Below are 26,651 nucleotides of genomic sequence, written 5' to 3'. Positions count from 1 at the left end.
CAACACACTGCGCTCATGTTACAAATGCGTATGAGTGTGTGTGTGTGTGAGTTGCCTACATGTTCTCTTGGTTGGCACCTATGCTTATGTATGTGTGTGAAGGCGCGCGCTTAAACGTGTGTGCGTGAGGCTGCTTTGGTTGGACCATAAGTTTGCGGTTTTGTATTTCCATGCGTTGCAGTTATACTCAAGCTACTAGATATCCAATTTTCGTTGCGGTTGGTAAGGGAGGCGGTGAGTCGGTTCTAAAGATGAATTAGCTTTGTTTAACTGTGGTTCTTTTTGTTTGTGTTTTTTTTTGCAATTTGCAAGGAAGCGAATTTTTAAGCTACAATTGAATGAAAAGTTCCACATTTCTTTAAGAGAGAACCATGTAGAACAGAGATGGCTCAGTCACTTGGTTCACTTTTTGCGCTGTGAGCCTCAGACGTCTTTATTTAAATATTCATCAATTGCCGGTCCAATTTTTAAATTTGTTAGGTTCCATTCAAAGCTTAGTTTGGAAGCTTTGCCCTACTTTTTTCTGATAAAATAATAAATAAACTAAAATTGAAATTATTATTGTGACGTGTAGTGAATTTAGACAAGCTTCATTACAAGAAATATAATTTGTTATATTATATTTTATATATAAAATTCTTTGGTGTTGCCACTTATTAAATATTATTGAGCGCGAATTATAAGAAAAAATATATAGAGATATGATAAAAGAACATTATTGGGTTAATATTAATTAAAAATTAGCGCAGCGTTGCCACTCCTTTTTGTTTGAGCAATAGTTGCCGAACTGAAAACAAAATGAAAATTCAATTCAAGCACAATTATTACGTTGTCACCTGATTCGTAATCGAAAAGAAAAATATTCTGAACTTTAAATTTTTGAATTTTATTTAGGAAAAGTGAATATTTTCTTTAAGTTTGGCAAGTGTACTTTAAAATCAAAAAAATATATAAGTTTGAAAAATATAGTACTAGACTATACAACGATTGTTAAAACATAGAAATTTTACAAAATCACAGACTTTGAAGAAAATTGCGAATTTTGCACAAAAATTAGATGATTTTTCGCCAAAATTACACTTTTCATTCAGTCGAAAAAGGCAAAGGTCATGTATGAAAAAATTAACACAAAATAAACAGAAGAAAAAAATGTGTTAACTTCGGCTGCAACGAAGCGATAAGATCACAGGTGCCTTTTTTATAACATAAAAGGATATAAAAACAGTTTTCTCTACATTTTGTCAGATCGGTTTGTATAGCAGATATATGATATAGTGGTTTGATCTGAACGATTTCTTCGGAGAATGTAGCGATGCTTTGGGCAATAATCTATGCTAATTTCACAAAGATACCTTGTCAAGTAAAAAAGTTTTCCAAACAAGGACATGAGTTGGATCGGTCAGTTTGTATAACAGCTATATGCTAGAGTTGTCTTATGTCAGCACTTCCGATAAATGAGCAGCTTCTTGAGGAAGGTGTGCAAAATTTCAGATCGACATATCAAAAACTCGCGTATATACAGACGAACAAACAGACGGACATTGCTAAATTGACTAAGCTCGTAAATCTAATCATCCATTTATATACTTCAGGGGCGTCTCCAACGTTTCTTTAAGGTTTTATAAACACCGTGGAAAAATTAATATACTCCATTCATGGTATAAGAATCAAAGCTATAGGGTGATCTGTTTTCGAGTTACAACTGCAACCAATTTGAAAAATGTAATTTTGAGAAAAATGCGCTTAAAGATAAACTAATTGAATTGATTGAACTGAGCGACTTAACTTACAAAGACTGTAACCGAAAAAGTATTTGGACTAATAATTAAAAAATGTAGTACGTTATTTTGAAAGGTGCATACTATCAAAGCGTAGAAAAAATAAAAAAAAATTATATGAAGTAATTGCATTAATATGCCCATAATTTGCTGTTGAGCGCACATCAATAAATACATATCGTCATACATATTTATATAACTGATATCGTGATATCGTAAAATGAAGTCCCTCTCAGTATTATTGGTGCGAAATAAAAAGAGAGTTGGTCAATAGAAAGAGTCACAAAATATTCTCCAAGAAATTGAAAAATGAAAATATTAACTAAAGCTGATATACGCTGATCTCCCTAGTAGAAGAACAATATTTTTGAGCATTTTCTAACCTCTTTCAATCATTCTGGCAACACTATTGAATATGCTCTCCTCTATTTCCATATATACTACTCTCAAGATAATTAAATTAAACTTAGATATTTACACGCATACATACATATATTACCATACTGACTGTTCATTTTATGCATACACAGTTACATACAAACAAGCATATATGTTTTTAAATAGAAAGAGAATAAGAAGAGCAGCGCAGCATGTATGTAGGTAGCTGCTAGCTTGCCTTTAGCAAAGTTGTCTAAATTTTCTATTTTCACTAAGCTTCCATTTCGGAATGCCAAAAGGGAATTTCTTGTATATATATAAAATTTTGGCTTAATTTCTCTGTATGCTAACTCGTTTTTCTCCTATGTGTAAAGGCATACTGCATGCTCTGCTCGATGTTTATCTGTATGTATGTGTCTCTGTATGTATATCTGTATATATCTAATTGCAGTAAGCTTGGGTTAGTACTTTTCTATTAGTAATCTGCTGTGAACAGGAACCAGCCGTAGCTATGAGTGCGTGAGTGTGCACATTTGCACACTTGTCTGTGTATGTATGTTCATTTGGTATATTTGGTTCATTGAAACCGCATACTTGCACCACAATGCAAATGTATTAGAATACGAATTAGGTTTACCCTTGGGTTACCGCCATTCTTTTTGTATTTTATACCCAGTATGCTATTAGAGAGTAATTAGGTACTAATTAATACTTAAAGAGAAGCAAATATATATTATCACGTAAACAGATGGTACTGCTTAAAGCTCCGAATAGTCAGTAAGCTTACTTACCTTATTTTTGGTAGTAAAATCCTATTACTGGTTTCTATTAAACTTAACCTCAGCTTTTGAGATATCGATCTGAAATTTTGCACAACTCCTTTTTTCCTCAAGAAACTGTCTTTTGTCGGAAACGTCGCTATGGGATCACTATAGCATATAGCTGCCATATGTATTGATCGGTCAGAATTAAGTCTTTGTATGGAAAACTTTTCTATTTGGCATAGATAAATGCCTACGATAATACTACAATCGTCGAACATATTGTTCAGATCGGATCACTATATCATATAGCTGCCATACAAACTGACTTTTTCATTCAACAATAAATCATCCCGAAATATAGGATAATAACTGCCCAAGGTAATGCCACAATCTCCGATGATATTAATCACATACACACATACAGTTAATATAATGCACTTGTGAAGGGTATTAAAATTTTGGTGCAGCTGAATTTTTTTCGTATTTTTTAAATTTTCAAAATATTTTTATAGTTAGATTCTCAAATGTACGCTGCGAATAACATAATTTAGCGTCATCGAAGCATATGAATAAAATATTTACATTTCTATAATGATTAAAATAATTATTATTTTAAATTTTTTTTGTGATTTAAAAAACTAGTAGTAAATTTCGGCTAAAATCCACTAAAAATAGCACAGGAATAACGAAAGTTTGCTTATTTGCATGCAGTCAGTTCTGATATGTGCATTATACATATACATTTGAGCGTGTTTATGTGTGCTGTGTTATTACAAGTGAAATGTGAGGCGTGTGAGAGAGAATGCATCTAATATTCCTTTATAATTATTGTAACACACACCAGCCATTGCGGTTTGCTAGATAATTGCTAAAGTAAATATGCAAAGCACACAAACACACTCATACTCACACACTCAGGCACACACTCAAGCATTTACTGAAGCATACATATCATGTTACTTTAGTTTTTTAAATATAGTACGTACTCTCTGCTCTACACTTCCACTCCCATACCTTGCATGCGCATGTTACTCATACGCCCTGTTGCGCTGCACTGCTCTGTGGCCGCAAGGGACGTGTGCATTTTGAAATGCTGTTATTAAGATTTATTATTATTTTAGTCAAATTAGCAAGCCTTTTGCGCACCAAATTCATATCAAGTATTTTATTTGCTCTCATTATTTATTTGTTTTTCCCTGCTACTTTGTTTGTCAGTTTTGATTTGATTTCATTTGGTTTGCATATTTATTTTGAATATTTTTATTCGACGCCATTTTGCCATTTTTTACCAAATTAATATTCGAGTTTTTTCTGTTTTTAGAATTCGCTTTCCATGTTGATGTGGCAACGGCATATAAAATTATCGCCGATTCATTTAGCGAGAAGGAAATTTGCGAACTAACGGAAATACAACTGTTTCCGCCACAAAAAATGGTCAGCATCGTGCAGAAGGGTTCACCATTGCGCAAAATGATTACATATGGGTAAGTGAGTGTCGTTTTTTTTTAAATATGTATATGTATTTATGCTTGAATGATTCTATGTGGCTGTTGTGTGAGTAATGTTATTTCATATATAACTTTGGAAATTATTTGCATGTTTTTGCTTTGCGGTTCGATTGTTAGCAAAATTTTTGAAATCATTAAAGTTATATAAGGTGATTGCATTTTTAATTAAATATCATGTCATTATCACCCCTTTATTGGCTATGCACAGTTAATCTATTTATCTAAAGATCTTTCACTACCCGCAACCTGTGAACCGTCCGGTTGCCTACAGCCCGGGAATCGCAGATTACCTCGAATCCGCGACAGCAGCAAGTCCTACCTTTAGCATGCTGACTTACATTTCTGATAAGCTCATAATAATTTCAAATCTGTTCAACTCAAGCTCTGTCATTTTAAGCAAGTTTAATATATAAATATATATATTTGGCAGATGAAGCCCGGATTCAGAGAATTATACTTTCGCTATTCATAATTTCATTTATCAGTGGTCTTTTTGTTGTTTCCTTTGAAAGGCAAGTCTTTAAATACGATACTATTTAGTCTCCTTGGAGAGAAGAAATTTGAATTCCAAAAAATCGGTTTTCCTGTTTCTAAAGACACTCGATTCTTAATAGTCCTCGCAAAGTTCTTTGTTGAAAGAAGCAATATATAATAACTTTATGCTTTTCTTGTAGACTAGCGCAGAAGCCTTTGAAAATTATAAAAAAAGAAAGAAATTCATAGTGGGTTGAAATGGTCGATCTGAAATCGGAAAAAGGTAGCGAATATGCGTGGTTAAAGGTTTAAGGGTTAAAAACGGTATATCTCGAAAAGTTCTATACTTTTTGGATATAGACTTTTTTCTCATAACCTCAAAATTTATGTAAAAACTTGAAATAACCAAGTTTTTTCATCCCTTTATGCTTTTGTTTTGAATTCTAAAATTATTTAGCCTGGTCTATTGATGAAATTTTCAGTTAAATTTACAATTTAATATTCCTGCTCAAATCAATTCAAATTTATTCTCATAAAACGAACCTCTTTGTTAAGCACTTTTCTTATCAACTCCCTGAAGTATGCTACATTGTTGTATATTTATTTTTCCGCAAGTAGTTGAACATTGAATTTACATAGCTTAAGTTTTCCCCGAACAGCACACATTTACCCGCTTTACCATCTCTCTTTATCATTTCTTATTTGGCATTTGACAGTGGAAATTTTACTGAAGCAAGCAAGTACACACTCTTCGTTGTAATATCCAAAGCAACAATAAAATTGAGTTAAAAGTTAAAAGTGCTGCGGTCATGCCACATCCTTTCAAAAGCAAACGACAGAGAAACACACATATACAGATACAACACGCACTAGCAAGCAGTTTGTCTCTTTCAAAAGTATTTGCTGTCAGACCGCTGATAGCAATAAACAGCACACCGATGACTGCAAGCAATGCACCAAATATGCAACTTGTTGTGACGTATAATGCAACAACACCAACAAACACAGAAACAACAGCAGAATAATTGAGAAAATTATGAGGATACAATATTGTGTGTGTTGGCAACACTGTGTGCTGCTTTGAAATATGTCCGCCAAGCCAAGGAAGGTGCAGTGTGCAATAAATAAGAAAAATTTGCTGAACTTTGCAGAAAATAAAGAGAAATGGTCAGTAGGTGAACACAAAATGCTTGGCGGCGCTTGGTGTGAATGTTTGTGTAAAAATATGTAAGCGTGTGACAGTTGTGGAAAGTATGTTTGCAAGTGTACGCAGCTGCTAAGTGCTGCATTTGCTAATGTATGCATATATATTTATTTATTCGCATTTTATGCAGCAGCCCAGAAATATCTGCGTAGCATACTTCTAGGGGCTTATAACTCTCGATAGCAATGTCAAGTCACAGCAAAGCGCTGGAAGGCAAACATTTATTTTTGGAATTTAGTGCAACAAAAAAATTGTATATAAATACAAATTTGACATATAATTTCACTATTTCACAAAAAAAATTTCCAGCTAATTTATTCTTCTAACTTACAATAGTTGTCTGTTTTTATAAAGAAAAAATTCTCTAGTTGTAGTTAAGTACATTAGAGGTTCCAAGCTAACCTCAAAATGATTGCTGCACAATCTATCATATTGCAGTACGAATGTCGAGTGCTTTGGTTGTCAAAATTTAAGTTTTAGTTTCTAAAATTCGAGTCAAAAATATTTCACTTCTCAAAGTAGTCAAATGTTTATTGCAGGTTAAAATATCTCATATATCTTGCCACAAATCCTCAGAAAATTGTTTGTAATAATTCTTAACACTAGAAAATTTTGGAATAACTGTCGGTTTGTGTGTGTTGGTGCGATAAGATTTATTACATTCGCTCAGTGAAAAACTGGACAATTGTTCTGCACGAGTGGTATACAAGCATATGTGTTGGTTATACGTAATATTATAGCACTATATATGTCTGTATGTATGTTTGTATATTTGTACATATATGAAGGCAGTTTTATGGAAGACATGTCATGTTCTTGACAAGGGAATGCAAGACACTAAACATGTTGTGGGAATGGAATGTGAGCAGGTATTTAACATACATACACATATACATTTTTCTACTTTTTGAACATTTATTTTTGTTAGAATTATTACCATACTGAAGCCAAAAAGAAAATACAAATTTACTTGCAGGTTTTTAATAACTAGTTAGGATAAGTTAAGTCAAGTTACGTTAAATTAAGTTAAGTTACGTTAAGTTAAATTAAGATAATTTAAGTAAAGTTAAGTTTAATGTTATTTCTAAACCCAATGTTTATATATCCCCTATTTTCGAAAAATATCTAATTTGTTTTTAAAACGTTTGCCCAAATATTTTTTTGAGCCAGAATTGCCATACACTGTTTTACTCTAATTATATTTTAAATTTTCTTAAACTCCATTTAGTAATATTAATAATTTAATATGGAACTTTACACGTGAACAAGATTTTTAATTAGGGTTAGCACCTAACAAACAGGTTTTTAAAGAAGCACAGTTATGTTAGATTTTATAAATATAATAGGGAAAGGAAAAAAGTTATTTAAATGAACGTTGAAAGCATGCGTTTTTATTTTATTTTATTGGCCATAGTTTATTTTCAAAAGAAACAAAAAAGGTTATGGAAAAATGTTCGACAGGATTTCTTCGTCTAAAATATCTAATTATGTTTCGAAATTTAATGAAAATGGTTAAGTCTAATATCTTTAATTTAAATTATTGTTTATGATGATCAAGAAATTGAGGTACGCTATATATAATTTGTTAAATTTGTTCACTTTAATTGTTAAGAAGGAAACACATTTTTTTTAATTGCGCATAATCTGGCTACCTCAAAATAAAAAAAATATGGAAAATAATGCGACTTTAATTAAGTTGAGTTAAGTGGCGGGACGTTTACATTTAGTTAAGTTTAAATTAAATGTAATTTAAGTTTAAGTTAAGTTAAAGTTAAGTTAGAGTTAAGTTTAAGTTAAGTTAAAGTTAAGTTAAAGTTAAGTTAAAGTTAAGTTGAAGCTCAGTTGAAGTTAAGTGAAGTTCAGTTAAAATTTAGCTTATGTTAAGTTTAGCTTAAGTTTAAGTCAAGTTCAAGTTAAGTTTAAGTAATGTTCAAGTTAAGTTTACATTAAATTACGATAAGTTTAAGTTCCATTAAGTTCAAGCTACGTTTAAGTTGTCTTAAGTTAAGTTTTGGTTGCGTTAAGTTAATTTTTAGTTAGTATATGTTAAGTATAAGTCCCGTTAAATCTAAGTAATGTTTTTACTTATCATAAGTTAAGTTTAAGTTATGTTAATTAAATGAGAAGTACTATAATAATTTTTGCTGTAAGAGCTGTTAGTTAACAATTGATAACAATTTCTTTTTCAAAACTGGAAAATCGACTTTATCTCCCATATGATTTTATATGTATACCTTCTACACATATGTCTACATACTTAAACGTAAGAGTAAAGAACCAGCAGTCACAATATATTCATAAGCATGTGCCACATATGGCAGCAGGCAGATGTGACATTAGTATGAGTGAGCAAGTAGTAGCATACCTGTCTGTGAATTCCCCAATGAAATATGAATCTGTATGAAAATTAATGCAAGTTTGATTGTCGTACCCACATGCAATACACAACACACGCATGCTACCTAGTTAGGTGTTGGAAATGCGAGCAGATGTGTAAGATGATGTTTTGGATTTAGGTAAGCGCATATGCGTCACTTGGGCTATTCGTAGTGGGGGTTGCGTGTCGAAAAAGTAAGCAAAAAATTATATAACTTTCTATGGTCTGAAAAAATTTAGTGCAATATCTTTAATAAAATATCACTTATAAAATTGAATTTATTAAAATTTCTATATATTTATAGAAATTTCTAAAGTGTTTTTTTTTTCTTTAAGTTTGCGGCGTGTTACCGAATCGGGCTTAATGGATTACCAGCGCAAAGTTTGGCACTCGTCGAAACCGCGTTGTGTTAAACAAATACATACGGACGATTTGAGGGTGAGTAAGGTTGCAGAGGTGATAAATAAATCAAATAGAATATATGTACTTATGGTATATAAAAAGTTAGAGGCAAGTATTTGACGTATGACAAATGAATTGAAATGGTGAAAAGTTGGAATTATACATAGAAATAGTGGCTCCTACAAAGTCTCTGACTTCTTCATAAAAGAAAATTCTTTTTCTTCTTATTTTCTGCTTAACAAAATAAGCCTAAAGTTCAAGCCAGAGTAGGAGTACCGACTTGATATTCATCGAGACAGCATTTAAGCAGATCCTATTATTGTTCTTAGCGGTTGAAAATTTGTTCAACTTAAAGAACGAATTCGTTTTAGAATGGAAACACCACGAATTACTGCTTTATAGTGTTATACTTGATTATGAAGCACCCTGTATATGCTGAAATTGTTACTTTTTACTAAACTAATATAAAAAATCAGTTCAGCTTACTACATACACACCTACCAAGTATTTACATATTTGAATATAAGCGCTAAATTATGCCACTAAATATTTTCCATATTTCGCCTTCATAATATCTCAACTCCTTTCACTTTTTTCATGTACAAACACACACACACAAACGTTGGCAGGTCGACTTGCAAACCTTCGCCTCAGCACTTTTGGTTCTTATCTTCGGCTATGCAGTTAGTTTACTGGCACTCAGCATCGAGATTATACAACATAAATTATGGCAACGCTACCGAGAGCTGTGTGAGGACGACGACGACAATGAGGCCGAAGAGCAAAATTAAGGCTGCGAAGTTGTGGCCACCGCTAGCTGCCGGCCTGTCTGCCGCAATAGTGACAACCCACACGAGTGATACTTTGCGGCGCCGCACACGCTCTAAGTACACTACCTGAGCCAATGACATTTAAACGAGATACTAAACGCCAACACATGGCTCACACGGCTGAGGAAGACACAGCTAAACACCTTCACACCACACTTATTTGAATAGCGCACGCTTGGAGCTCGACCGGTTGTGGGTAGAGTGTGCAACATTACCTGAGCGACGGTCGGTGCTGCTGCTGCAACATGTCAGTGGTGTAGGTTGTCACGTCGCTGTGGCCATATTAGCCATACATACACACACCCGCTTATATACACTCGCACTTAGAGCTAAGCGGCTGCCTTCACAGCTGCCGCACACACACACATCTTGGATAATGCATTTACACCGTCACCGACACCGGCACTGCTGCTGACACTAATGCATGCACCGGCTTTGGCAGCTACACCGGTAGCACCGGCGCCGACACTGACTGAGTTACCGTCACGGCTGGTGACATTGACGTGTTGGACACTGAGACAATATGGTTAATTGCATATTTTTAGCTGCACAAAATGTTAGTGCACAACAGCAGCTAACGGTAACTCAACCTGCTTGGCGTATTAAATTATGTAGCTATGTTAATAAGCCGACTCATATTTTGAGTGGAAAATAAATAAATTTGTCGCTTGTGTTTAATTTCAAAAAGAATTTGAATTTAATTTTTGACTTGTTGGAAGTCGGTTTTTCTGGAAAAAGATAAGGTATCATAAAACACATACTAATATTGTAAAGCCATTTTTCTCATGACTAACGGAAAGCACTATTTTCTGTATTTTATATATGCGGAATCTGGTGATTACTACGTCCACAAAGTACAGTGGATCGAACTATATGAAATGTTATAACTTAGCCACATATTCTTCTCCAGGTAAGAGCGAGTTGGCAGCTTTGTGGCTTCTAGTCGATTACGTTTCGGTTAATTTTGTCTGGATCTCGTTTCAGAACATACCCGTGGTAGGCCGATTTTCTTCTGAGAATTTCTGCCCAGAGCTCTTTCCCTCTGTAGAATGATGTAATGTTTGGCTTGTTCATAAGTCTGTGTTAGAGACCATGACGGGCCGATGAACGATGCGCCAAATATTGCGAAACATCAGTTTGTGAGAAGGTGCAGCTTTTAGATGTCAGAGGCTGCGGGATTTCATGTTTCATAGCCGTTTTGAAATCAGGACAAGAGTCGACATCAGAATTGGATAAATAAACTGATATCAGAACCATTCAATCTTAAACCGATCTTATCCATGAAAACACAATAAGCCTTGGATTTTCCTATATCATATATTCTTTTAATAATCCTTTATATACGCTCTACCGATTGATATTGCTAAATATATATATAAATTATGCGATCTAGATTATAAAAGTATAGCATGGTTTATTATCATAATATACTGACGTTCAAATTGTATGAAGTAGGTCCAGACCTTCCTCTAGCCCTCATATATAGTACACAGTCTAACGATTTGCGATCTTCTGGTTGACTTTGTATCATATATATCAATCAATGTCGTTATCTGAATTAAAAGAAGATATTATATGTCCTCGAGTATCTATTTTGTTGAATAATATACTGTAGTATAATTCGCAATTGAGACATTGTTTAAAATAGACGAATTGCCGAAGGCATGAGGTACATAACTATATTGTTACGAGTTTAAAAAGGCTTGTGCATCGCAGAAAAAATAACAGAAGAACGAAAGTTTGGATTTTGGTGAAGTACAAACTTGAAACTTAATTCTTAAAGTAAAAACTTAATAATATTTATGTATGTGCTGCTCTATATTATATGTATCGTCAAGGCTTAACGGAAAAGTCTTATCTGTATGCCGCCATAACGTGCAACCAGAAAATCATTATCGATACATTTTGTATTTTACTGCAACGACGATAGCAATATTTGTATGTATGTATTTGCATATGGAAAGAAATAACGAAAAAGTAAGCAGGTGTTGCCGACATCTGTCGCTTGTGTGTGTGCATTTGTAAATTTGTTGTGACATAAGTTTAAACACATGTTAAGAGCAATTGCATGGACTTGCAGGCGACAGGAGGCTTCCGAGGCTTTCGTATAGAGGTCAACAAGTCCAATTCACTGGGTCATATGCGTATGCAATGTGTTGACAATTTAAAATGTGAATTAAATTTAAATATTTAAAAATGCAATTACCACATACAAATTAACATGTCAGCACATTTGCTTGCCACGCAGCTAACAAACGAACAGACGAACAAAATAATGCAAGGAGCAGCCAATATCAACGTGCAAACAAATATAAACATGTGTAAATAGAGACGTATAATATAAAATTATTCATACCCAGATGTATACACACAAGAGTATGTGTGTATGTGTGTTGTTGAGAAGTAAACGAGATGGGAGTTCAAGTTGTTGGTAGCAAATGCCAAGTAGTAAATGGTATGGGTTTTCTACTGCTACGGAATGCATCACTTTTGGACCAGTTTTGAATATTCCATGCTATGATGGATTATATTATTAATGAGTGTGACTCTAGTCACTACTATTATGGAGTTATATGCATTTGGAAATTTCACAAAATTTTATTTTTTGCACATAAAAGCACTACCAAAAAGAACGACGTAATATAAAAATGAAATAAAACTCTCAAATTTGGTCAAAATGGGTTATGCTTTATTGTTATGGAGATCATTTTATGCTCTTAATGGTTTGAACAAAATGTCGGCTCCGTTGAGCTCTTCGAGCGTTGCTGGTTGATTGGCGGAAACTTTGATTTAACATATCCCCGAGGAAAGTAATCTAGAGGCATTAAATCACATATATGATATGACGTGAATTTGCATAATAATCTTGGACAATTTCCTAGCGCTGTGTCAATGTGAAACATGAAATGATAAAATGGCAAACCTTACTGAACACAATGACAGAGTTTGACACAAGTCCGTAAACAAACGTGGCCGCCATAAGCAGGTAATGATTAAAGGAATACAATTTCTAATAATAATTTTGAACTTTAGCCACTTAAGCTACTCTGAGTGAACATTTTTCACAAAACTGAACGTTTTTGCAAGAAGCCACCATTTTGACAAAAAAAAAAAAATTTACTAGTCTTTCGATCACTATTTATGGTAATAATGTAATATAAATAATAACTAGTCCACATTTGCGTACAAAGTATGCATTATGTAACCTGTTTTTTTGCGACCACATTCTCACATTTTCTGCTCTTGTTGAATGTCTGCATTGTTTTTTATTATTTAACTACACTCTTGGCCTTCTCTATTGCCACTGCTTTTGCATATTTTTGTTATTTTCACTTCTGCTTTTGACTCTGCTTCTGCTGCTGCTGCTGCTACTGTCAGTGCAGATTGTTTGCTATGCTATTTTAATTTTCATTGCATTCATTGCTGTCACAAAAGCCTGAGCAATGTTGTGCTCCGTTTCGTCGACCGGACTGCAATAGTGCCACGAATATGAGCTGCAAGCGAAGCAAAATAAACTTGCATCTACATACACACTTACACATACACACACATATGTATATATAGTAAAGTGAAGCGGAGCAACAATTAAAAAATTAAAATGGTAAATGGAATTTTATGTCCAGTGTGATTGCGAAATTGTTTTTTGCATAACAAAAAATGCAGTTGCTCTGTTGCTTTGATACACACAGACTACTATACTTGTACCATATATATTTATTTGTTGTGTGCCAAGAGTAATAATAACTGTGAGTCGTGCAAAACCTTTAGGGATCTATGTAGGCTGGGTGACTCTTAGCAATTTATGACTTGTGTTTCGATTTTTTCTCCTTACGACTTTGTTTCTAAAAAAAATAATTTGAACTAAAATTAATATTATTTTGTTTGTTTCGCTGTTAAAAGTTTCAAAAAGCATTTAAACATTTGAGATTGATTGCTTCCGTGTTGCTCAGATTTAGATTCAGATTTTCAGTATGAATAAGAAATAATATTTAAATATTGGAGCATGGACTTAATTTCAAGTCGGCCCGTAAACGGTTTTTCTGATTGTCTGATTATCAAGATGAACTAGAATTATGTGTAGACTAATTGTAGTCGTCCAAGAACGGAATTCAAAGGCAGCTTTTTTAGTCATGTAGTTTTCAAGAAACATAATGCATATATTTTAATGTTATTGCCTAAAAATTAGCTTTATTATGAAGATAAGGGGTTTGCCATTATGTTTAAAACAAGATTTCGTGCAAGAGACCGACGCGGTTGGTTCGAATAAATTCCAGCCGAGAGATCCAATTTACGGCCACTTTTTGCAGCAACGCACCGAATATTTACTCCAAAGGCGTCAATCGTCTCGGGCTTATTTGCATAGACAAGCCACTTACATAACCCAAAAAAAAAAATAGTCCAGCGGTGTTAAAATGGACAATCTTAGAGGCCAGTGAACAGGTCCACGAAGTGAGATAATGCGCTCACCAAAAGTTTCCGTTAATACATTGATTATTTCGTTGGCTAAATGGCATGTATCGCTGTTGAAACCAAAGCTCGTCCACGTGAACATCCTACAATTTTGGCACGAAAAACTCATTAATCAGGGCTCTATATCATTCCCTATTGACTATAACATTATGGGTGGCTTCATTTTTGAATAAATATGCATTAGTGATTCCCTAGTGTTGCGAAATCGACCCAATGTTTGGCTTGAATTACCCGATCTGCTGGGCGATTGGGTGGACTGAATACTGGAAGCAGTGTGCGCTGCGTTGCGCGAATCGAACCATAATTTTGGTAATAAATTTTCACTATTTGTAAACGTTGTTCTGATATAAGTCTGTCCATTATGAAATGGCAAAGCAGACTAAGTATAAATCAAGTAACAGCTGTCAAAAAGTCCAACTAAAAAGTGTTGAATCATTGAAAACCGCACGTCGAAAAAAAACACCTGTTATTTTTTCTATATGAATTATGTATTACAAGTGATGGAAAAGTGGAATGTATTAAATATATCAAATATATATTTTTACAATAACTGCAAGTAGACTTATATCTGTCAAGAAAGTATGTACAATAATTGGAAAAATTACCTCTCCGATATAGCAGAATACAATAAGTTTATTGGTCTGGCTTCGAAAAATTCAAAAAAAAAGAGCTTTTCAATATTAAGCTTGTAGCACTGTAGCAGTCGATTTTCACAAGCTTTACTTGAGGCTAATTTTTCACTAGCAAAATCATTCGCAAAAGACAGGAACAGGTAGTAATCACTTGGTGCCAGGTTCGGACTATAAGGTCGATATATAAGAACCTCTAAATGAAGCTCTGTACTCTGGCAAGTCCCAATCGATATGTGTGATCTTAAAGTTTAAAGTTGGCCACTTTTAGGCGATTGCTTGCTTTAGACGACGATCGATGACAGTACAGGTCGGAATTAAGAGTTTGTCCGTAAGAGAGCAGTCAATAGTAGACTTGCTGATTTGCATTTATTTATGGATATTTTTGACGATTGGGCTTCTAGAGTGTGGTGAATTTTTGACATAAAAATTGCCGAACGGAATCGGCGAAACAAAAATTGCGCGTGGGTGGCTGTTACAGAAACAAGACCACAAACACTGTTCACAATTATGGCTTGAATTTTCACTTTTATGAAGAAAAACTGCAAAATATTGGGTATCTTTTCTGACGCGAGCTTAAACAACATTGAGTCCAACAATCACAAATAAGTCCGAGAAGTATCGAAATCTTATATTTCTAACGACATATTAGATACCTATCGGATATAGTCGCAATACAAACTGATCGGTCAAAATAAAGCTTTTGTATAGAAAACTCTAAAGGAAATTAGTTTGATTAACTCGTCGAATTACCGTTTTAATCCCTACAATTCATATCTTTCAAATTGCATCAGTTCCAATTCTATAACGATTTCCATATAATACGTGCTTCGAATTATTTACTTCAATATAATGTAATTAATTTGACAAAGAGTAATGTTTATTTAATTTTCCTAATATGTGATTAGGAGCAATTGTACAGTTACACGCGTGATTAGTTATCAAATGTATCCATATAAATGATATGCCATTATTTCTTACAATAAAAACTGATTTACCATTGTGCTGCATTAGTGAAACGAAATGATTTATTATGCAATGTGAGCTAAGCTTATTAAAATGTTACTCATACGCCACGTGTAACAGCAACATCTTAACACAAAAGCACAGAGTAGAAGAACACACAAAGCACTCAGTGAAATTTTGCGGGTAAAAGAAGCTGTCCAAACGGTTGAACAATAACATTTTGACGGAACAATTGCAACAGTGGCTGTCAAAAGTCATGCGCACATATGCGGACACATAATCTGTAACGGGTATCTTCAGTGCTCGTGCTGTGGCAACACTACACGCTGACCACTCAACATTCAAATGATAAATCCGATAGTTAAACGAATTTATTGCTCGTGATTTTCTCATTAATTTGATTTATCACATTGACTGTGTGCATTCACTTTTTCACGAACAACATTTTTCTCAATTCTTTAGCATTTTTTTGTCTTTCTTTGTATGAAACTACACATGTGTGTTGTTGCATGTGAACGCTTTGCATGTGTATGTGTGCGTGTGTGATGACTTTTGGATACAACTCAATTCTCTCATCGCTGGCGGTTGCAGGCGGTAACAATGAAGAATGACTTGTACCCATTGAGTGGGCGCTGAACTGAATGTTGGAGTTGCGTGTGTGTGTGTGTGGCGGTAAGTTACATACTCGCTACCTCAAATGTAGACACACGCGTGCATGTCAATTTTCGTGAGGCCTTCATATGGGCACTCAATGCGCTCAACCGACCACAAGGCCACTAAAGGCAGTTTTCCAGCCATTAAGCACACATGCAAAACTTTTGCTTTATGTTTTCTTTGTAGTCGTGTATATTCGAGTTTGTGTGTGTTTGTGGTTATACATTTTACCCAACTCAATTTGATTGGGCCCGTTGACCGTACGCCTGGTTGAATTAAAATGCATATTACGCTTCATAAAAAGGACATATAATAAATTTTCGAAAGTCAAACGGCATAAAAACGAATTGATGCTATCGAAGTTTGACCACATAATGGTCAACAACAAATAACGAGACTACGGAGGAGTATTGGTCAAAAGATAAGGTAGCTTTTATTATATGTGTATTTCTCAAAGGATAAGGAATGATTCTAAGAATGTGTAGATTTTAAAAAGTATAAAAGAAGGAATTATGAGACAAGCTCTACATATTATAGTGAACTGAAACATTTTCGCAGAGAGCTAACCACACATGTGAAAACCCTGACAAAATCATATTACAATGCCGTTTTTACTTAAAAAATCAAGGCATATCTTTTCGTAAAATAATTTATGAAGCTGCTATAAAAAATTTAGAATGGAATTCCAATAAAACTCTCTTGACCACTTTAGAGTAGAGCTTCTTTCATCGAAAGAAGTTGATTTTTGTGGAGAATGTTTGTTTCAAATATTTCTGGGAGAAAATTTAACCACAGCAGACGATTAGTCTGGTAGCTTTGTCTATTACAGCCAGGCAGAATCAGCTAAGTTGTAGGGAAAAATCTGCTCGAAATGAAAGTGAGTGTAATTTGGCGCTCCCTTCGCCATCTAATCACTAAAAATAAATAAACTGTACCAGACATTTGAGAAACCTTTTTTTGTGGAGTAATTTCCACACAGCCCTCTTAAAAATAATTATACGTTAATGCTTAAAGAGTTAGGAGATTTGGAAGCATTCCGAAGTCTAGATTTTTTTACAAAAAAAAAAAAAATTTTGTTTGTTGGTAAGTTGCTATTTTTCGAAAAACAAAATTTTGGTCATTTTATTTTCGATCATTGCCGAAAATCGCCTACGACAGCAAGAGAATCCAAAATCTTTAAAATGAGTTAGCGGTTATTGAAGTATATAAAATTTCGTAAATGTGTTTTTTTTGTTGTTTTGACTTGCAAGTTGAAAAATATAAAATAGTTGCCTGTTCAAAATCAGAAGAAGAAAAGCAAAAAATAAATATCAATGTCGATTTGTTTTGGTAAATAATTATATTACGAAAAATTTTGATATTTAAGTAAACAATTAAATGATATGTTGAGCGAAGTCAGTATTACAGTAACTATGATCATATTAAAACGGGTTAGTGAGTATGTAATGAAAATGATGATTTTTGAAAAAATCTTCCGCTATTTCTTTATTTGGCAATTAGTCTAGTTAAATGATTAAAAATTATCTTCGACGACTTGTGGAACCTTAGCTATTAAAACAACACTACTTCTTAGTAGTATCGATATAGATATGTCACTGAAAAGTTAACTTATTTCTATAAAAATTGTGCCTGTTGATGGAAAATGGATAACTTACGACAGCCCTAAACTGAAAAAATTATGTACAAGTATTATGAGCTTTTATGCTACCGACAACAGCTCATCAAATTGATGCAAACGATTGTTTAAAAATGCCCGCAATTTGCTACTGACCACAAGGCAATACTTTTCTATCATGACAGCGCTCGTACTAATATATTTGGAAAATAGCGGCTGGGAAGTTTTACATCAATCCACATAAAGTCCTAGACTTTGCGCCTTCTGGCTACCATTTATCCCGGTTGATGCAGAAAGCCCCCACAGGGCTCCGGTTCACATCAGTTTAAGGCATCAAAAATTGGAAAATTCGTGGGTCTTCATGAAGAAATTTAAACTAAGTTAATTGTCCTGTCGCGCTTGCATCAAACATATTGGTTAGAAATTTGCAATTTTATAACGCAAAATCATAGCTCGATACCTAATAGCGGTGGAGTATACTCGGACAATATTAAGTTGCCGAGCTTACCTCTGCCTTAGAATAGATACTCATACAATCTATTAGCACTTTGGTTGGTTCTATGTAAACCAGTTCGTAAACCTTCGACACCTTCATATATGTATCGTATTTTAAGCGGTAGACTGAAGTACCATAAATACTAATCATCTGATTAGTTATCGCAGATGTATATTGTGCTTACAACTTTAAACTAAGTGTTGTGAGGAGAAACATTGATTTCTATTAAGACAGCTCGGAAAAGTTGGAAGTCATCAATGCAAGGAAATATGCATAATCTGCAGTTATATTTCGAGCTGCCTCTAGATCCAAAGATTCTAGATTTTGCTTTTAAGCATTTTTAAGAAAAAGTCTGATAAAGCGAGGTTTCTAATGAATTGTTGAAGTTTTTAAATTTCAATTTATCGAGCTAAAAGAGCACAAGTTAAGACTTATCAACTGTTATTGAAGCAAATTAATATTATTGTTGTAGTAACGAACGTATTATTGAAACGAAAAACTAACGGTTGTATTTCTAAAACCCTGTCACATTTTCGAAATTGCAGCAAGCGCAAGCATATGACATATAATGGAATATACCTAATTCCATCAAAAACAAAATTGCAGCTTATGCTCATTTTCATTTTCACATTTGCTTCTGCTTCAGTATATAATATATAATCGCAAGGAAGTATATAGAAGGAGACGCTCAGTCGTGCAGCAGCAGCTTGTATTGTCTGCCTGACTATCTACGCTACGGTTATGATAGTATTAATACTTGTGAAAAAATCCAAATCAAAGTCAAAAGCAGTTGCAGCTGCAACATTATGTTGCACAAGACGCAGCCAAAAACAAAAGCAAAAAACTAAATTAAGCTAGCTGCTTGGTAGAAAAGCTAAAGGACTGACGAGTTAAGCAGGCGGAAAGTGAGTCAGCCTGGCAAAGACAGCTGTTGTAAAGCGTAAAGCGACTGCGACGGCAGCAGCAGCAGCCACAGAGGCAACAGCGGCGGCAGAGACATCAGCAGCTGTGAGCGCCATGTTGAGCGCTCGCTGGACCGTGCACGCTCAACAAGCTGAAGAAACGCTTTAAATTGTATTAAAATAATAAAATTATTTCCGCTTCGAAAGCCATGCAACAGGGTGAAAGGGTGCACCAGCAGCGTACTTTGACGACTTATATAGCGTAGTGTAACGAAGAGTATTTGAAGCCAACAACCGTAAAGAATTATGAAATTTCGGCCAAACATACATATTTACATAGCGAAATGAGCAAAACTTGCAAAACTTGCGCGCTCACTTCAAAGTCAATGTGCAAGCATGAGTGGGCGAGTGAAGCATACAAATTGGCGCTGAAGAATTTGAAAGGAGAGTTGAGAGAAAAGAAGTTGTAATGTTAAAATATGCATATACTCCCTCATATACATATGTATACCTATGTAGTATCACATAACGGTATTTCTGCTAAACAGTTACTTTTATCTTTTAAGTGCTGCTAACATTTAACGGTACATTTTTTTTGATGTTTGCTTTAATGAGCAAAAGTCAAAAAATTCATTACACTCACGCTTATATGCCAACACATGCATTAGGGTGGGTAAAAAAAACATGTTTTCACTTTATACTCCAAAGAACTTATTGCTACATAGCGCAAAAAAACAAATTCATTAGGGTTGGTAAAAAAAAGTTTTTTTTTCACTTTCTACACTGAAGAATTTATTGGTAGACACCAAAAATTTTTTTTCCTAGTGTAATTTTTTAATCGCCTTTAATTTTTCTATTTTTTCTTATTATTGAAAAAAAAAATTTATTTCCAGGTATTTTATAAAAGAAAAAATTATATCGTCTCTTTTATCTTGAAGAAAATAAAATTCTTAATTTTTTCATTAAATATGCCGTTAAAAAGTTACCAACTAATTCTGTACAGCAGTAGTATTTTTTACCCACCCTAACATACATACAAATACTCATATGCGTAACCCCACCACAACTGTTATCACTACGCGCAGCACTTACCTCAAATGAGTGACAACGTACTCGTAATGGGAAAACAGCCAAGGAAATATCGCCAATGGTTATGCAACACGCTGCTGCAACACATCAACTTTAGCTGAACTTTGACTTCATTACTGCATTTGCCAGGCACTCAACGTAATGAAATTTCTTAGCCACTCAGTGCGCTGCGCTCACATATGCATTTACTAATACAAATGCATATGCTAGTGCGGTGCGGAGTGAATGGAAACTGGGTGCAAGTATTTAAACTGTAGTGTTGTTGCAAGCAAAAAAACAAAAATTACGTTGAACAGCTTTCACTAGCTCATAAGTATACCCGTTAAAAAGTTATGTCATATAGCGCGCACATACACATATATATATGAATGCATAAACATATGCACACCTACAAATGCACGCAGAAATACGCACACATACACACAATTCGATTTCGCATGCGTTACTTGAAAACTTTATATGCTCATTTACTCGCGAGATGAGTTTATTACTCACACTCACTCACATACAACTGTACTTATGCTTGTCATCATAAACTCAAGAATTTTTCCCCACGTTATTTCACATCATTTGTCAACTTACTGAATTTTTAAACAGCATTATGTCAAAAAAAAAAGAAAAGTTAAATTTTTTTATGAGTACTCGCATTGGTAGAATATCATCTGGGAAATAATATCATTTGAAATCAGCATTCTTATCAGTAAGTTCGTTGACTTTTTTATGAACATTTGTTTTTGTAGAAATTGCATCATCAATGAGCTTATTTAATTTCTTGTTGAATGGCTAACGACATTATCTTTAAAGGTGAAATGAAATGCTGATTAGTAAGGAAATAATAAAGGTCTTTCTATACATGTTTTTAAAAGTGAATTGAGTTATTCCGAAAAAAAATAACACTGAATAAGGAAGTAAATAATTATTTTAAAATATCTCTTACACATTCATATTGAAATCATTAGCTTCGTACTCTTTAGAATATTTATTGAGTACATTTCTTTAACGCATATAATATCTCAAATATTTCCATTAGCAAACTTTTTACTATATTAGGTATGTGACTTCGCTAAAGTTAGCCTAAATGTAGGCCACATTTTCGTTTTGAATTTTATTGCTATGATCTTTATATATAATATTTGCTAGTTTTCTTAGAACATTCACGTTTATGTTATCTGCGATTCCGAATCTAAGGCATATTTGTCAAAAATTTACAATGGAATAACAGCGAACGTTAACGGAAACGAACCCAGATATATGTGTATCTTGCTGAGAATAATCAACTTGACAGCATTGCCGAAATAATTAAGGAAATATTTACTGTGTAAGTAATAATCAATACCAGTAATTTATTGGAATAAGCTTTTGGTGAATTATAGCTAGCAGTAGTTATTGGTCTTCGTTAGACTTCTGTCTGTTAGGAAACAGCAAGTCAAAGACCGGAAACCTGAATGCCAAATATTTCTGATTCTAACAGAAATTAGAAGAACAGGCGACTATCTTTATTAACAGATGATGCTTATCCTGTGAGTGCTTCAAATAGCAGACTTGCCTAAGAAAAACTAAAAGCAGACCTTATTCCAGCTCGCTCTTACTTATTCCTGTTATTTTCCCTTTTAATTACGAAAATAACTGTGCATTTTATTACACACATATATACAAAGGAAACAATGACAGAAGTAAAATGCATAAAACTGATTTGCTAATCTGTTATATTTAATATGACAACAACAAATACCGACATTAGTAAACACATCAGCAGCAACAGCAGTCGGATTTATTGCATTCTCCTGAAGAGAATTGAGAGCGCTGGAAGTTTATGGACGAAAGAAGCTGCAAAGGAGCATGAAATGAATAAAACAAATGTTGCTGCCGGTGTTAAAAATAGCAATGAAAAGTATTTTGCACAAAAAAAAAAAATATTAAAAAAAAAAAAATGAGCACAACTTGACTTTTGCACATTTCTTTGTTGTTGCTGCAATTGTTTTTGCACGCTTGCATTGCCAGTGTTGCAACAAGTCTCAGCAGCATAACTGGCATATTGTACATTTTGACCTTTTTTACGGTTACTTGCCTACACTATGAGTACCGTCAAGTTGACGTTGCCAATCAGTTTGCCACATTGCAGCCACAAATGTTTTGCCACGTCAACTCTTCGTTCAACTCTTGGCTGCCAAGACAATAATTACATGAAGAACTTTGTGAGTGACTGAGCATGAGTGCGGTTGTGTGTGTGTATTTGTAGGTTAATGCCCGTAGGCACTAATTTGTGTGGGTAACGGTATGCTGTAGCTATTTTTGTGTCCACTACTGTATAATATTTTACATTGTATAATATGTATATGTGGGTGTATGTGAGTATGTGCCTGTGTGTGCGTGTTGGTTTTCGCACCACAATTTCATCTGAAGAATGTTAAAGTTCGTTAAAGAGGAGAAATCAATTTATGAGCCACGTTAAGTGAAAAAGTTTTACCATCAACCAAAGGCCAAAGGTGAGGCAAGACAAACATAACACACCGGCGTATGGCAAGAGTTGTTCAGCAAAGTTGGCAGCTTCAAAACACACAAAAAAGAAAGAGAAAAGAACACAAGAGGTAGAAGATATTGAAACAGCAAGTTAATGTTAAAGGTTGCATCATGTTGAGAAATTTAGTGAAAGGACAGCCTGCAGGCCTTGTCAGCTGCGTGCGTGTATGTAAAGGTGTTAGTGTGTAGGAAAAAGTTGGCAAAGATGCAACATTAGCAATAAACCATGAATGCCAGCACATGCAGTTGCCTTTTGTTGTACAACATAAGTCGGTTTTTGTGTCGGTGACAGGTGTGAAAATTTCCTCAAGATAACCACACACACACACATACATTATACACACATACAGAGAGCTTTCTTTCATTATCACTGACTTGTAAGGTGTGTGCAGCTGTGCAAGTGGTGTTGCAGAGATCAATTCTGATTTTAACAAACTACAATAACTTTTTAGCCCCGGTCATGGCCGACAAGTAGTGAAGTTGAAAAGTTGCCGAGTAAAAGCTTTCAATGGGCTTTCAAATATTTTATAATGGCTGCACATTTAGTTTGGTTAGCATATCAATTTGTAAAATGGCTGACTGTAAGTGTAGGGAAATGCATTAGGTACAAACTAGTTCTGTTGTAGGGCGTTTAGGTCCAGTATTAGTTTGTTATGCTCGACAAAACTTTTTTGTACCTCAGAATTGAAAACAAATTTGTCATGCAGTGAAGAAAAATAAAAACAAGAAACAATAATACCTTCACAAATGCAAAGGATCCTTACAAGCACTTGATTCCGATCGTTCAAGTTGTATGGTAGCTATACACTATTGTCATCCGATTTATACAATTTCTTCGGATATTACATTGTTGCCTTATAAAATAACTCGTGCCAAATTTCCAGAAGATATCTCGTCAAATAAAAAAGTTTCCCATACAAGTACTTGATTCCGATTGTTCAGTTTGTATGGCAGCTATATGCTATAGTGATTCGATATTGGTCGTTCTGACAAATGAGCAGCTTCTTAGTAAGAAAAGGACAGGTAAAAAATTTCAGATCGATTGCTTAAAAAGTGTGGGACTAGTTCGCCTATATACAGACGGACGGACAGACAGACATTGCTAAATCAACTCAGCTCATCATGCTGATCATTTATGTATACATATTATATGAGATCTCCGATGTTTCCTTCTGGGTGTTACAGCTTTCGTGGCTAACTTAATATACCCTATTCAGGGTTACTGTCAGACAGTCTTTCAAAAATTTCTGGAGTTGAATTAAAGTTGCGTTGCCACACATGTTTATAGTATTAAGTTCAATGATGTATAGGAAGGGTAGTCAAGGATTGTGTTGTTATTATTATGTATGTTTCAGATGCCATATTAGATATAACCCTATCTCAACCATCAATAAGGACTTTCCATCTGTTCTTGTTTTCGCATTCATCGATTTATTTTTAGTGAGGATCTTCTTCAGGTGGTCTTCGGGCGGCCTCACTTACGACTTTCTTGAGGGTACTAATCCTAGGGCTTGTTTGACGCAAGATTCAAGATTTGCCGTAGCTGTGCATACATAAGCTTTCTTGCACTGTGTTCCACGGTCGTTGTAATGTTATCTGTATATACATTACATACGTATTATACAGGTATCCGGTATCCAACCCTAAGATTGGTAGTCCTTGAAAATACTTTTAATCGAATGGATTTGCAAAGCGAAAACAAAATTTAAACGGCTAAAGTTATATCTAGGTTATTTATATTTGAAATTACATATATATATATTATTATGACTACATATCCCAGTATAAAGTTTTGCTGCGTTCCCAATATCTTTTCTTCGAGTGCTCCATGATCTTGCTGAATACAGTAAGCTCAAAAAGCCTAGATATGAAGAATCGTTAGAGAAACTGGCTGATCTAACTACCAAAATGCTACATAGGCCTTACATTTTTGAAAACACAGCTGTGAGATCCTTCTAATAAGGCTTCATTTCTCATATTTAAATAAATATGCAAATAATAATAAATAATACCCTTTAGTGTAACAAAAGCATTGCAAGTATATAATTATTGATTTGCATATTTTTTATAAAAATTTTTTTACCCTACACCTATGTAAATCCTTTAAAAATATGATTATCAAACATTTTCTGGCAGCATTTTGTCCTACTCCAGCTTGTTTCAGTATATATTTATAATTTTGTTTCCAATACATATTTACCCCCAAGTAGTATTGGAATATTGAGCAGCTACTTTAAATCTCAACTGCCTCACACTTCAAATTCAGCAAACACCGTTATACAAAATCTTTTCATGTGTTGTTGTGTTCAAATATGGATGTACTCAAATGAATGGTGCAACAAAGTAGGACTTATCGTCCGATTGGCGATTTTTGCTATTGTGTTATTATTAAGGGGATAACTGATGATAAGCTGTAAAATGTTTGCATGCATTTATATATAGTATATATATTTTTATGTGCTTTGTGTGTATGTATGCATATTTATTCATGCTGCGGCTGTGTAGTAGAATTTACTTGTATGTAGTTTAAAAGGTAAATTTTGATATGGAACTTTATTGAAAGCGTGCAAGAAGAACGATAAGTTTGTTGCGCAAGAGTAAAGGATAGGGTTACGTAGGTTTAAAAGGGTAAAAGTTAAATTCAGAAAATGTTAAAAGAATAATTTTGTATTCTTGTTTTAGCTATTTATCGATGTATCTTTATTTATATTACTGTCATGAGTTCACCGAAGAAGTTCTATTTTTGAAATATCATCCTGAAATTTTGCGCATGTTCTTTTCTCATTAAAGGGCTAATTATGTTCTTATAAGAAAAACTTTTTAATTTGACGAATATATTTACGAAGGTTTGCAAGATTGAACAACTATAGCGTATAGCTACCATACAAATTGACTGGTTGAACTCAGATCCTCATGTGCAAACCTTTTTGATTTGACAAGGTGACTAAATTTGCCAAAGATTATTATCTAAGGCATCGCTATAATCTCCGAACAAATTATTTATATCGGACGACTATACCATATAGCTGCTATTTAAACTGAACGAACAAAATCAACGAAAAAAATGTTTATACACTTTTATGTTATAATAAGTGCACCTGTAAAGGATGGTAATGTAATGTAAATGTAGATAATGTAAGTATACATCCTTACTCAATATGTAATCAAAACTATTCGAATTAAAGGATTAATATGAGTTTATAATTTTCATAACAAAATAAATTTCCATAAAAAATTTCAAAAATAGATTATCGAAATCTACATACTTGTAAAAAATTGGTGGGTGAGTGAACATGAATAAAATTCGTCTGAAAAATATAATTTAATTTCTCAAAAAATTGGAGAAATTGGAGGAAGTATAATAACATCAGACCCTCTTATTTAATTTGACATCAACTGTCAAAATCCAATAGCTTCATGGGCTATTAATGCAAGTTTCTAAAATTTCCTTCCATAAGAGCTTCTACTGACTCCATACAAGAACAGAAATATCTAATTATATATTCCACAAGCTTGTTGAGAAGGCATTTAGTTCTTAATTTCTCTCCTCGATCGACCATGGTTTCTTGGCTGGAGTATGGAGATATATGAATGA

At 34.0% G+C, this 26,651-nt stretch overlaps 1 protein-coding gene across 1 annotated transcript in view; it reads left to right on the top strand.

Annotated features, from left to right (window-relative positions):
• Positions 1-10,380, top strand: part of Ir64a (Ionotropic receptor 64a) — a 39,860-nt gene extending 29,480 nt beyond the window's left edge. Inside the window, exons 11-13 of the mRNA XM_036364261.2 lie at positions 4,242-4,404; positions 8,819-8,921; positions 9,515-10,380. Coding sequence (XP_036220154.2) covers positions 4,242-4,404; positions 8,819-8,921; positions 9,515-9,676 — 428 coding nt within the window. The 3' untranslated portion in view covers positions 9,677-10,380. The remainder of the gene's footprint in view (positions 1-4,241; positions 4,405-8,818; positions 8,922-9,514) is intronic.
• The last annotated feature ends 16,271 nt before the right edge of the window (positions 10,381-26,651 follow it).

This window comes from Bactrocera oleae, chromosome 6, assembly GCF_042242935.1.
Source record: "Bactrocera oleae isolate idBacOlea1 chromosome 6, idBacOlea1, whole genome shotgun sequence".
In the NCBI taxonomy this organism is placed as follows: Eukaryota; Metazoa; Arthropoda; class Insecta; order Diptera; family Tephritidae; genus Bactrocera; species Bactrocera oleae.
This window is presented reverse-complemented; position numbering and strand designations above follow the sequence as displayed.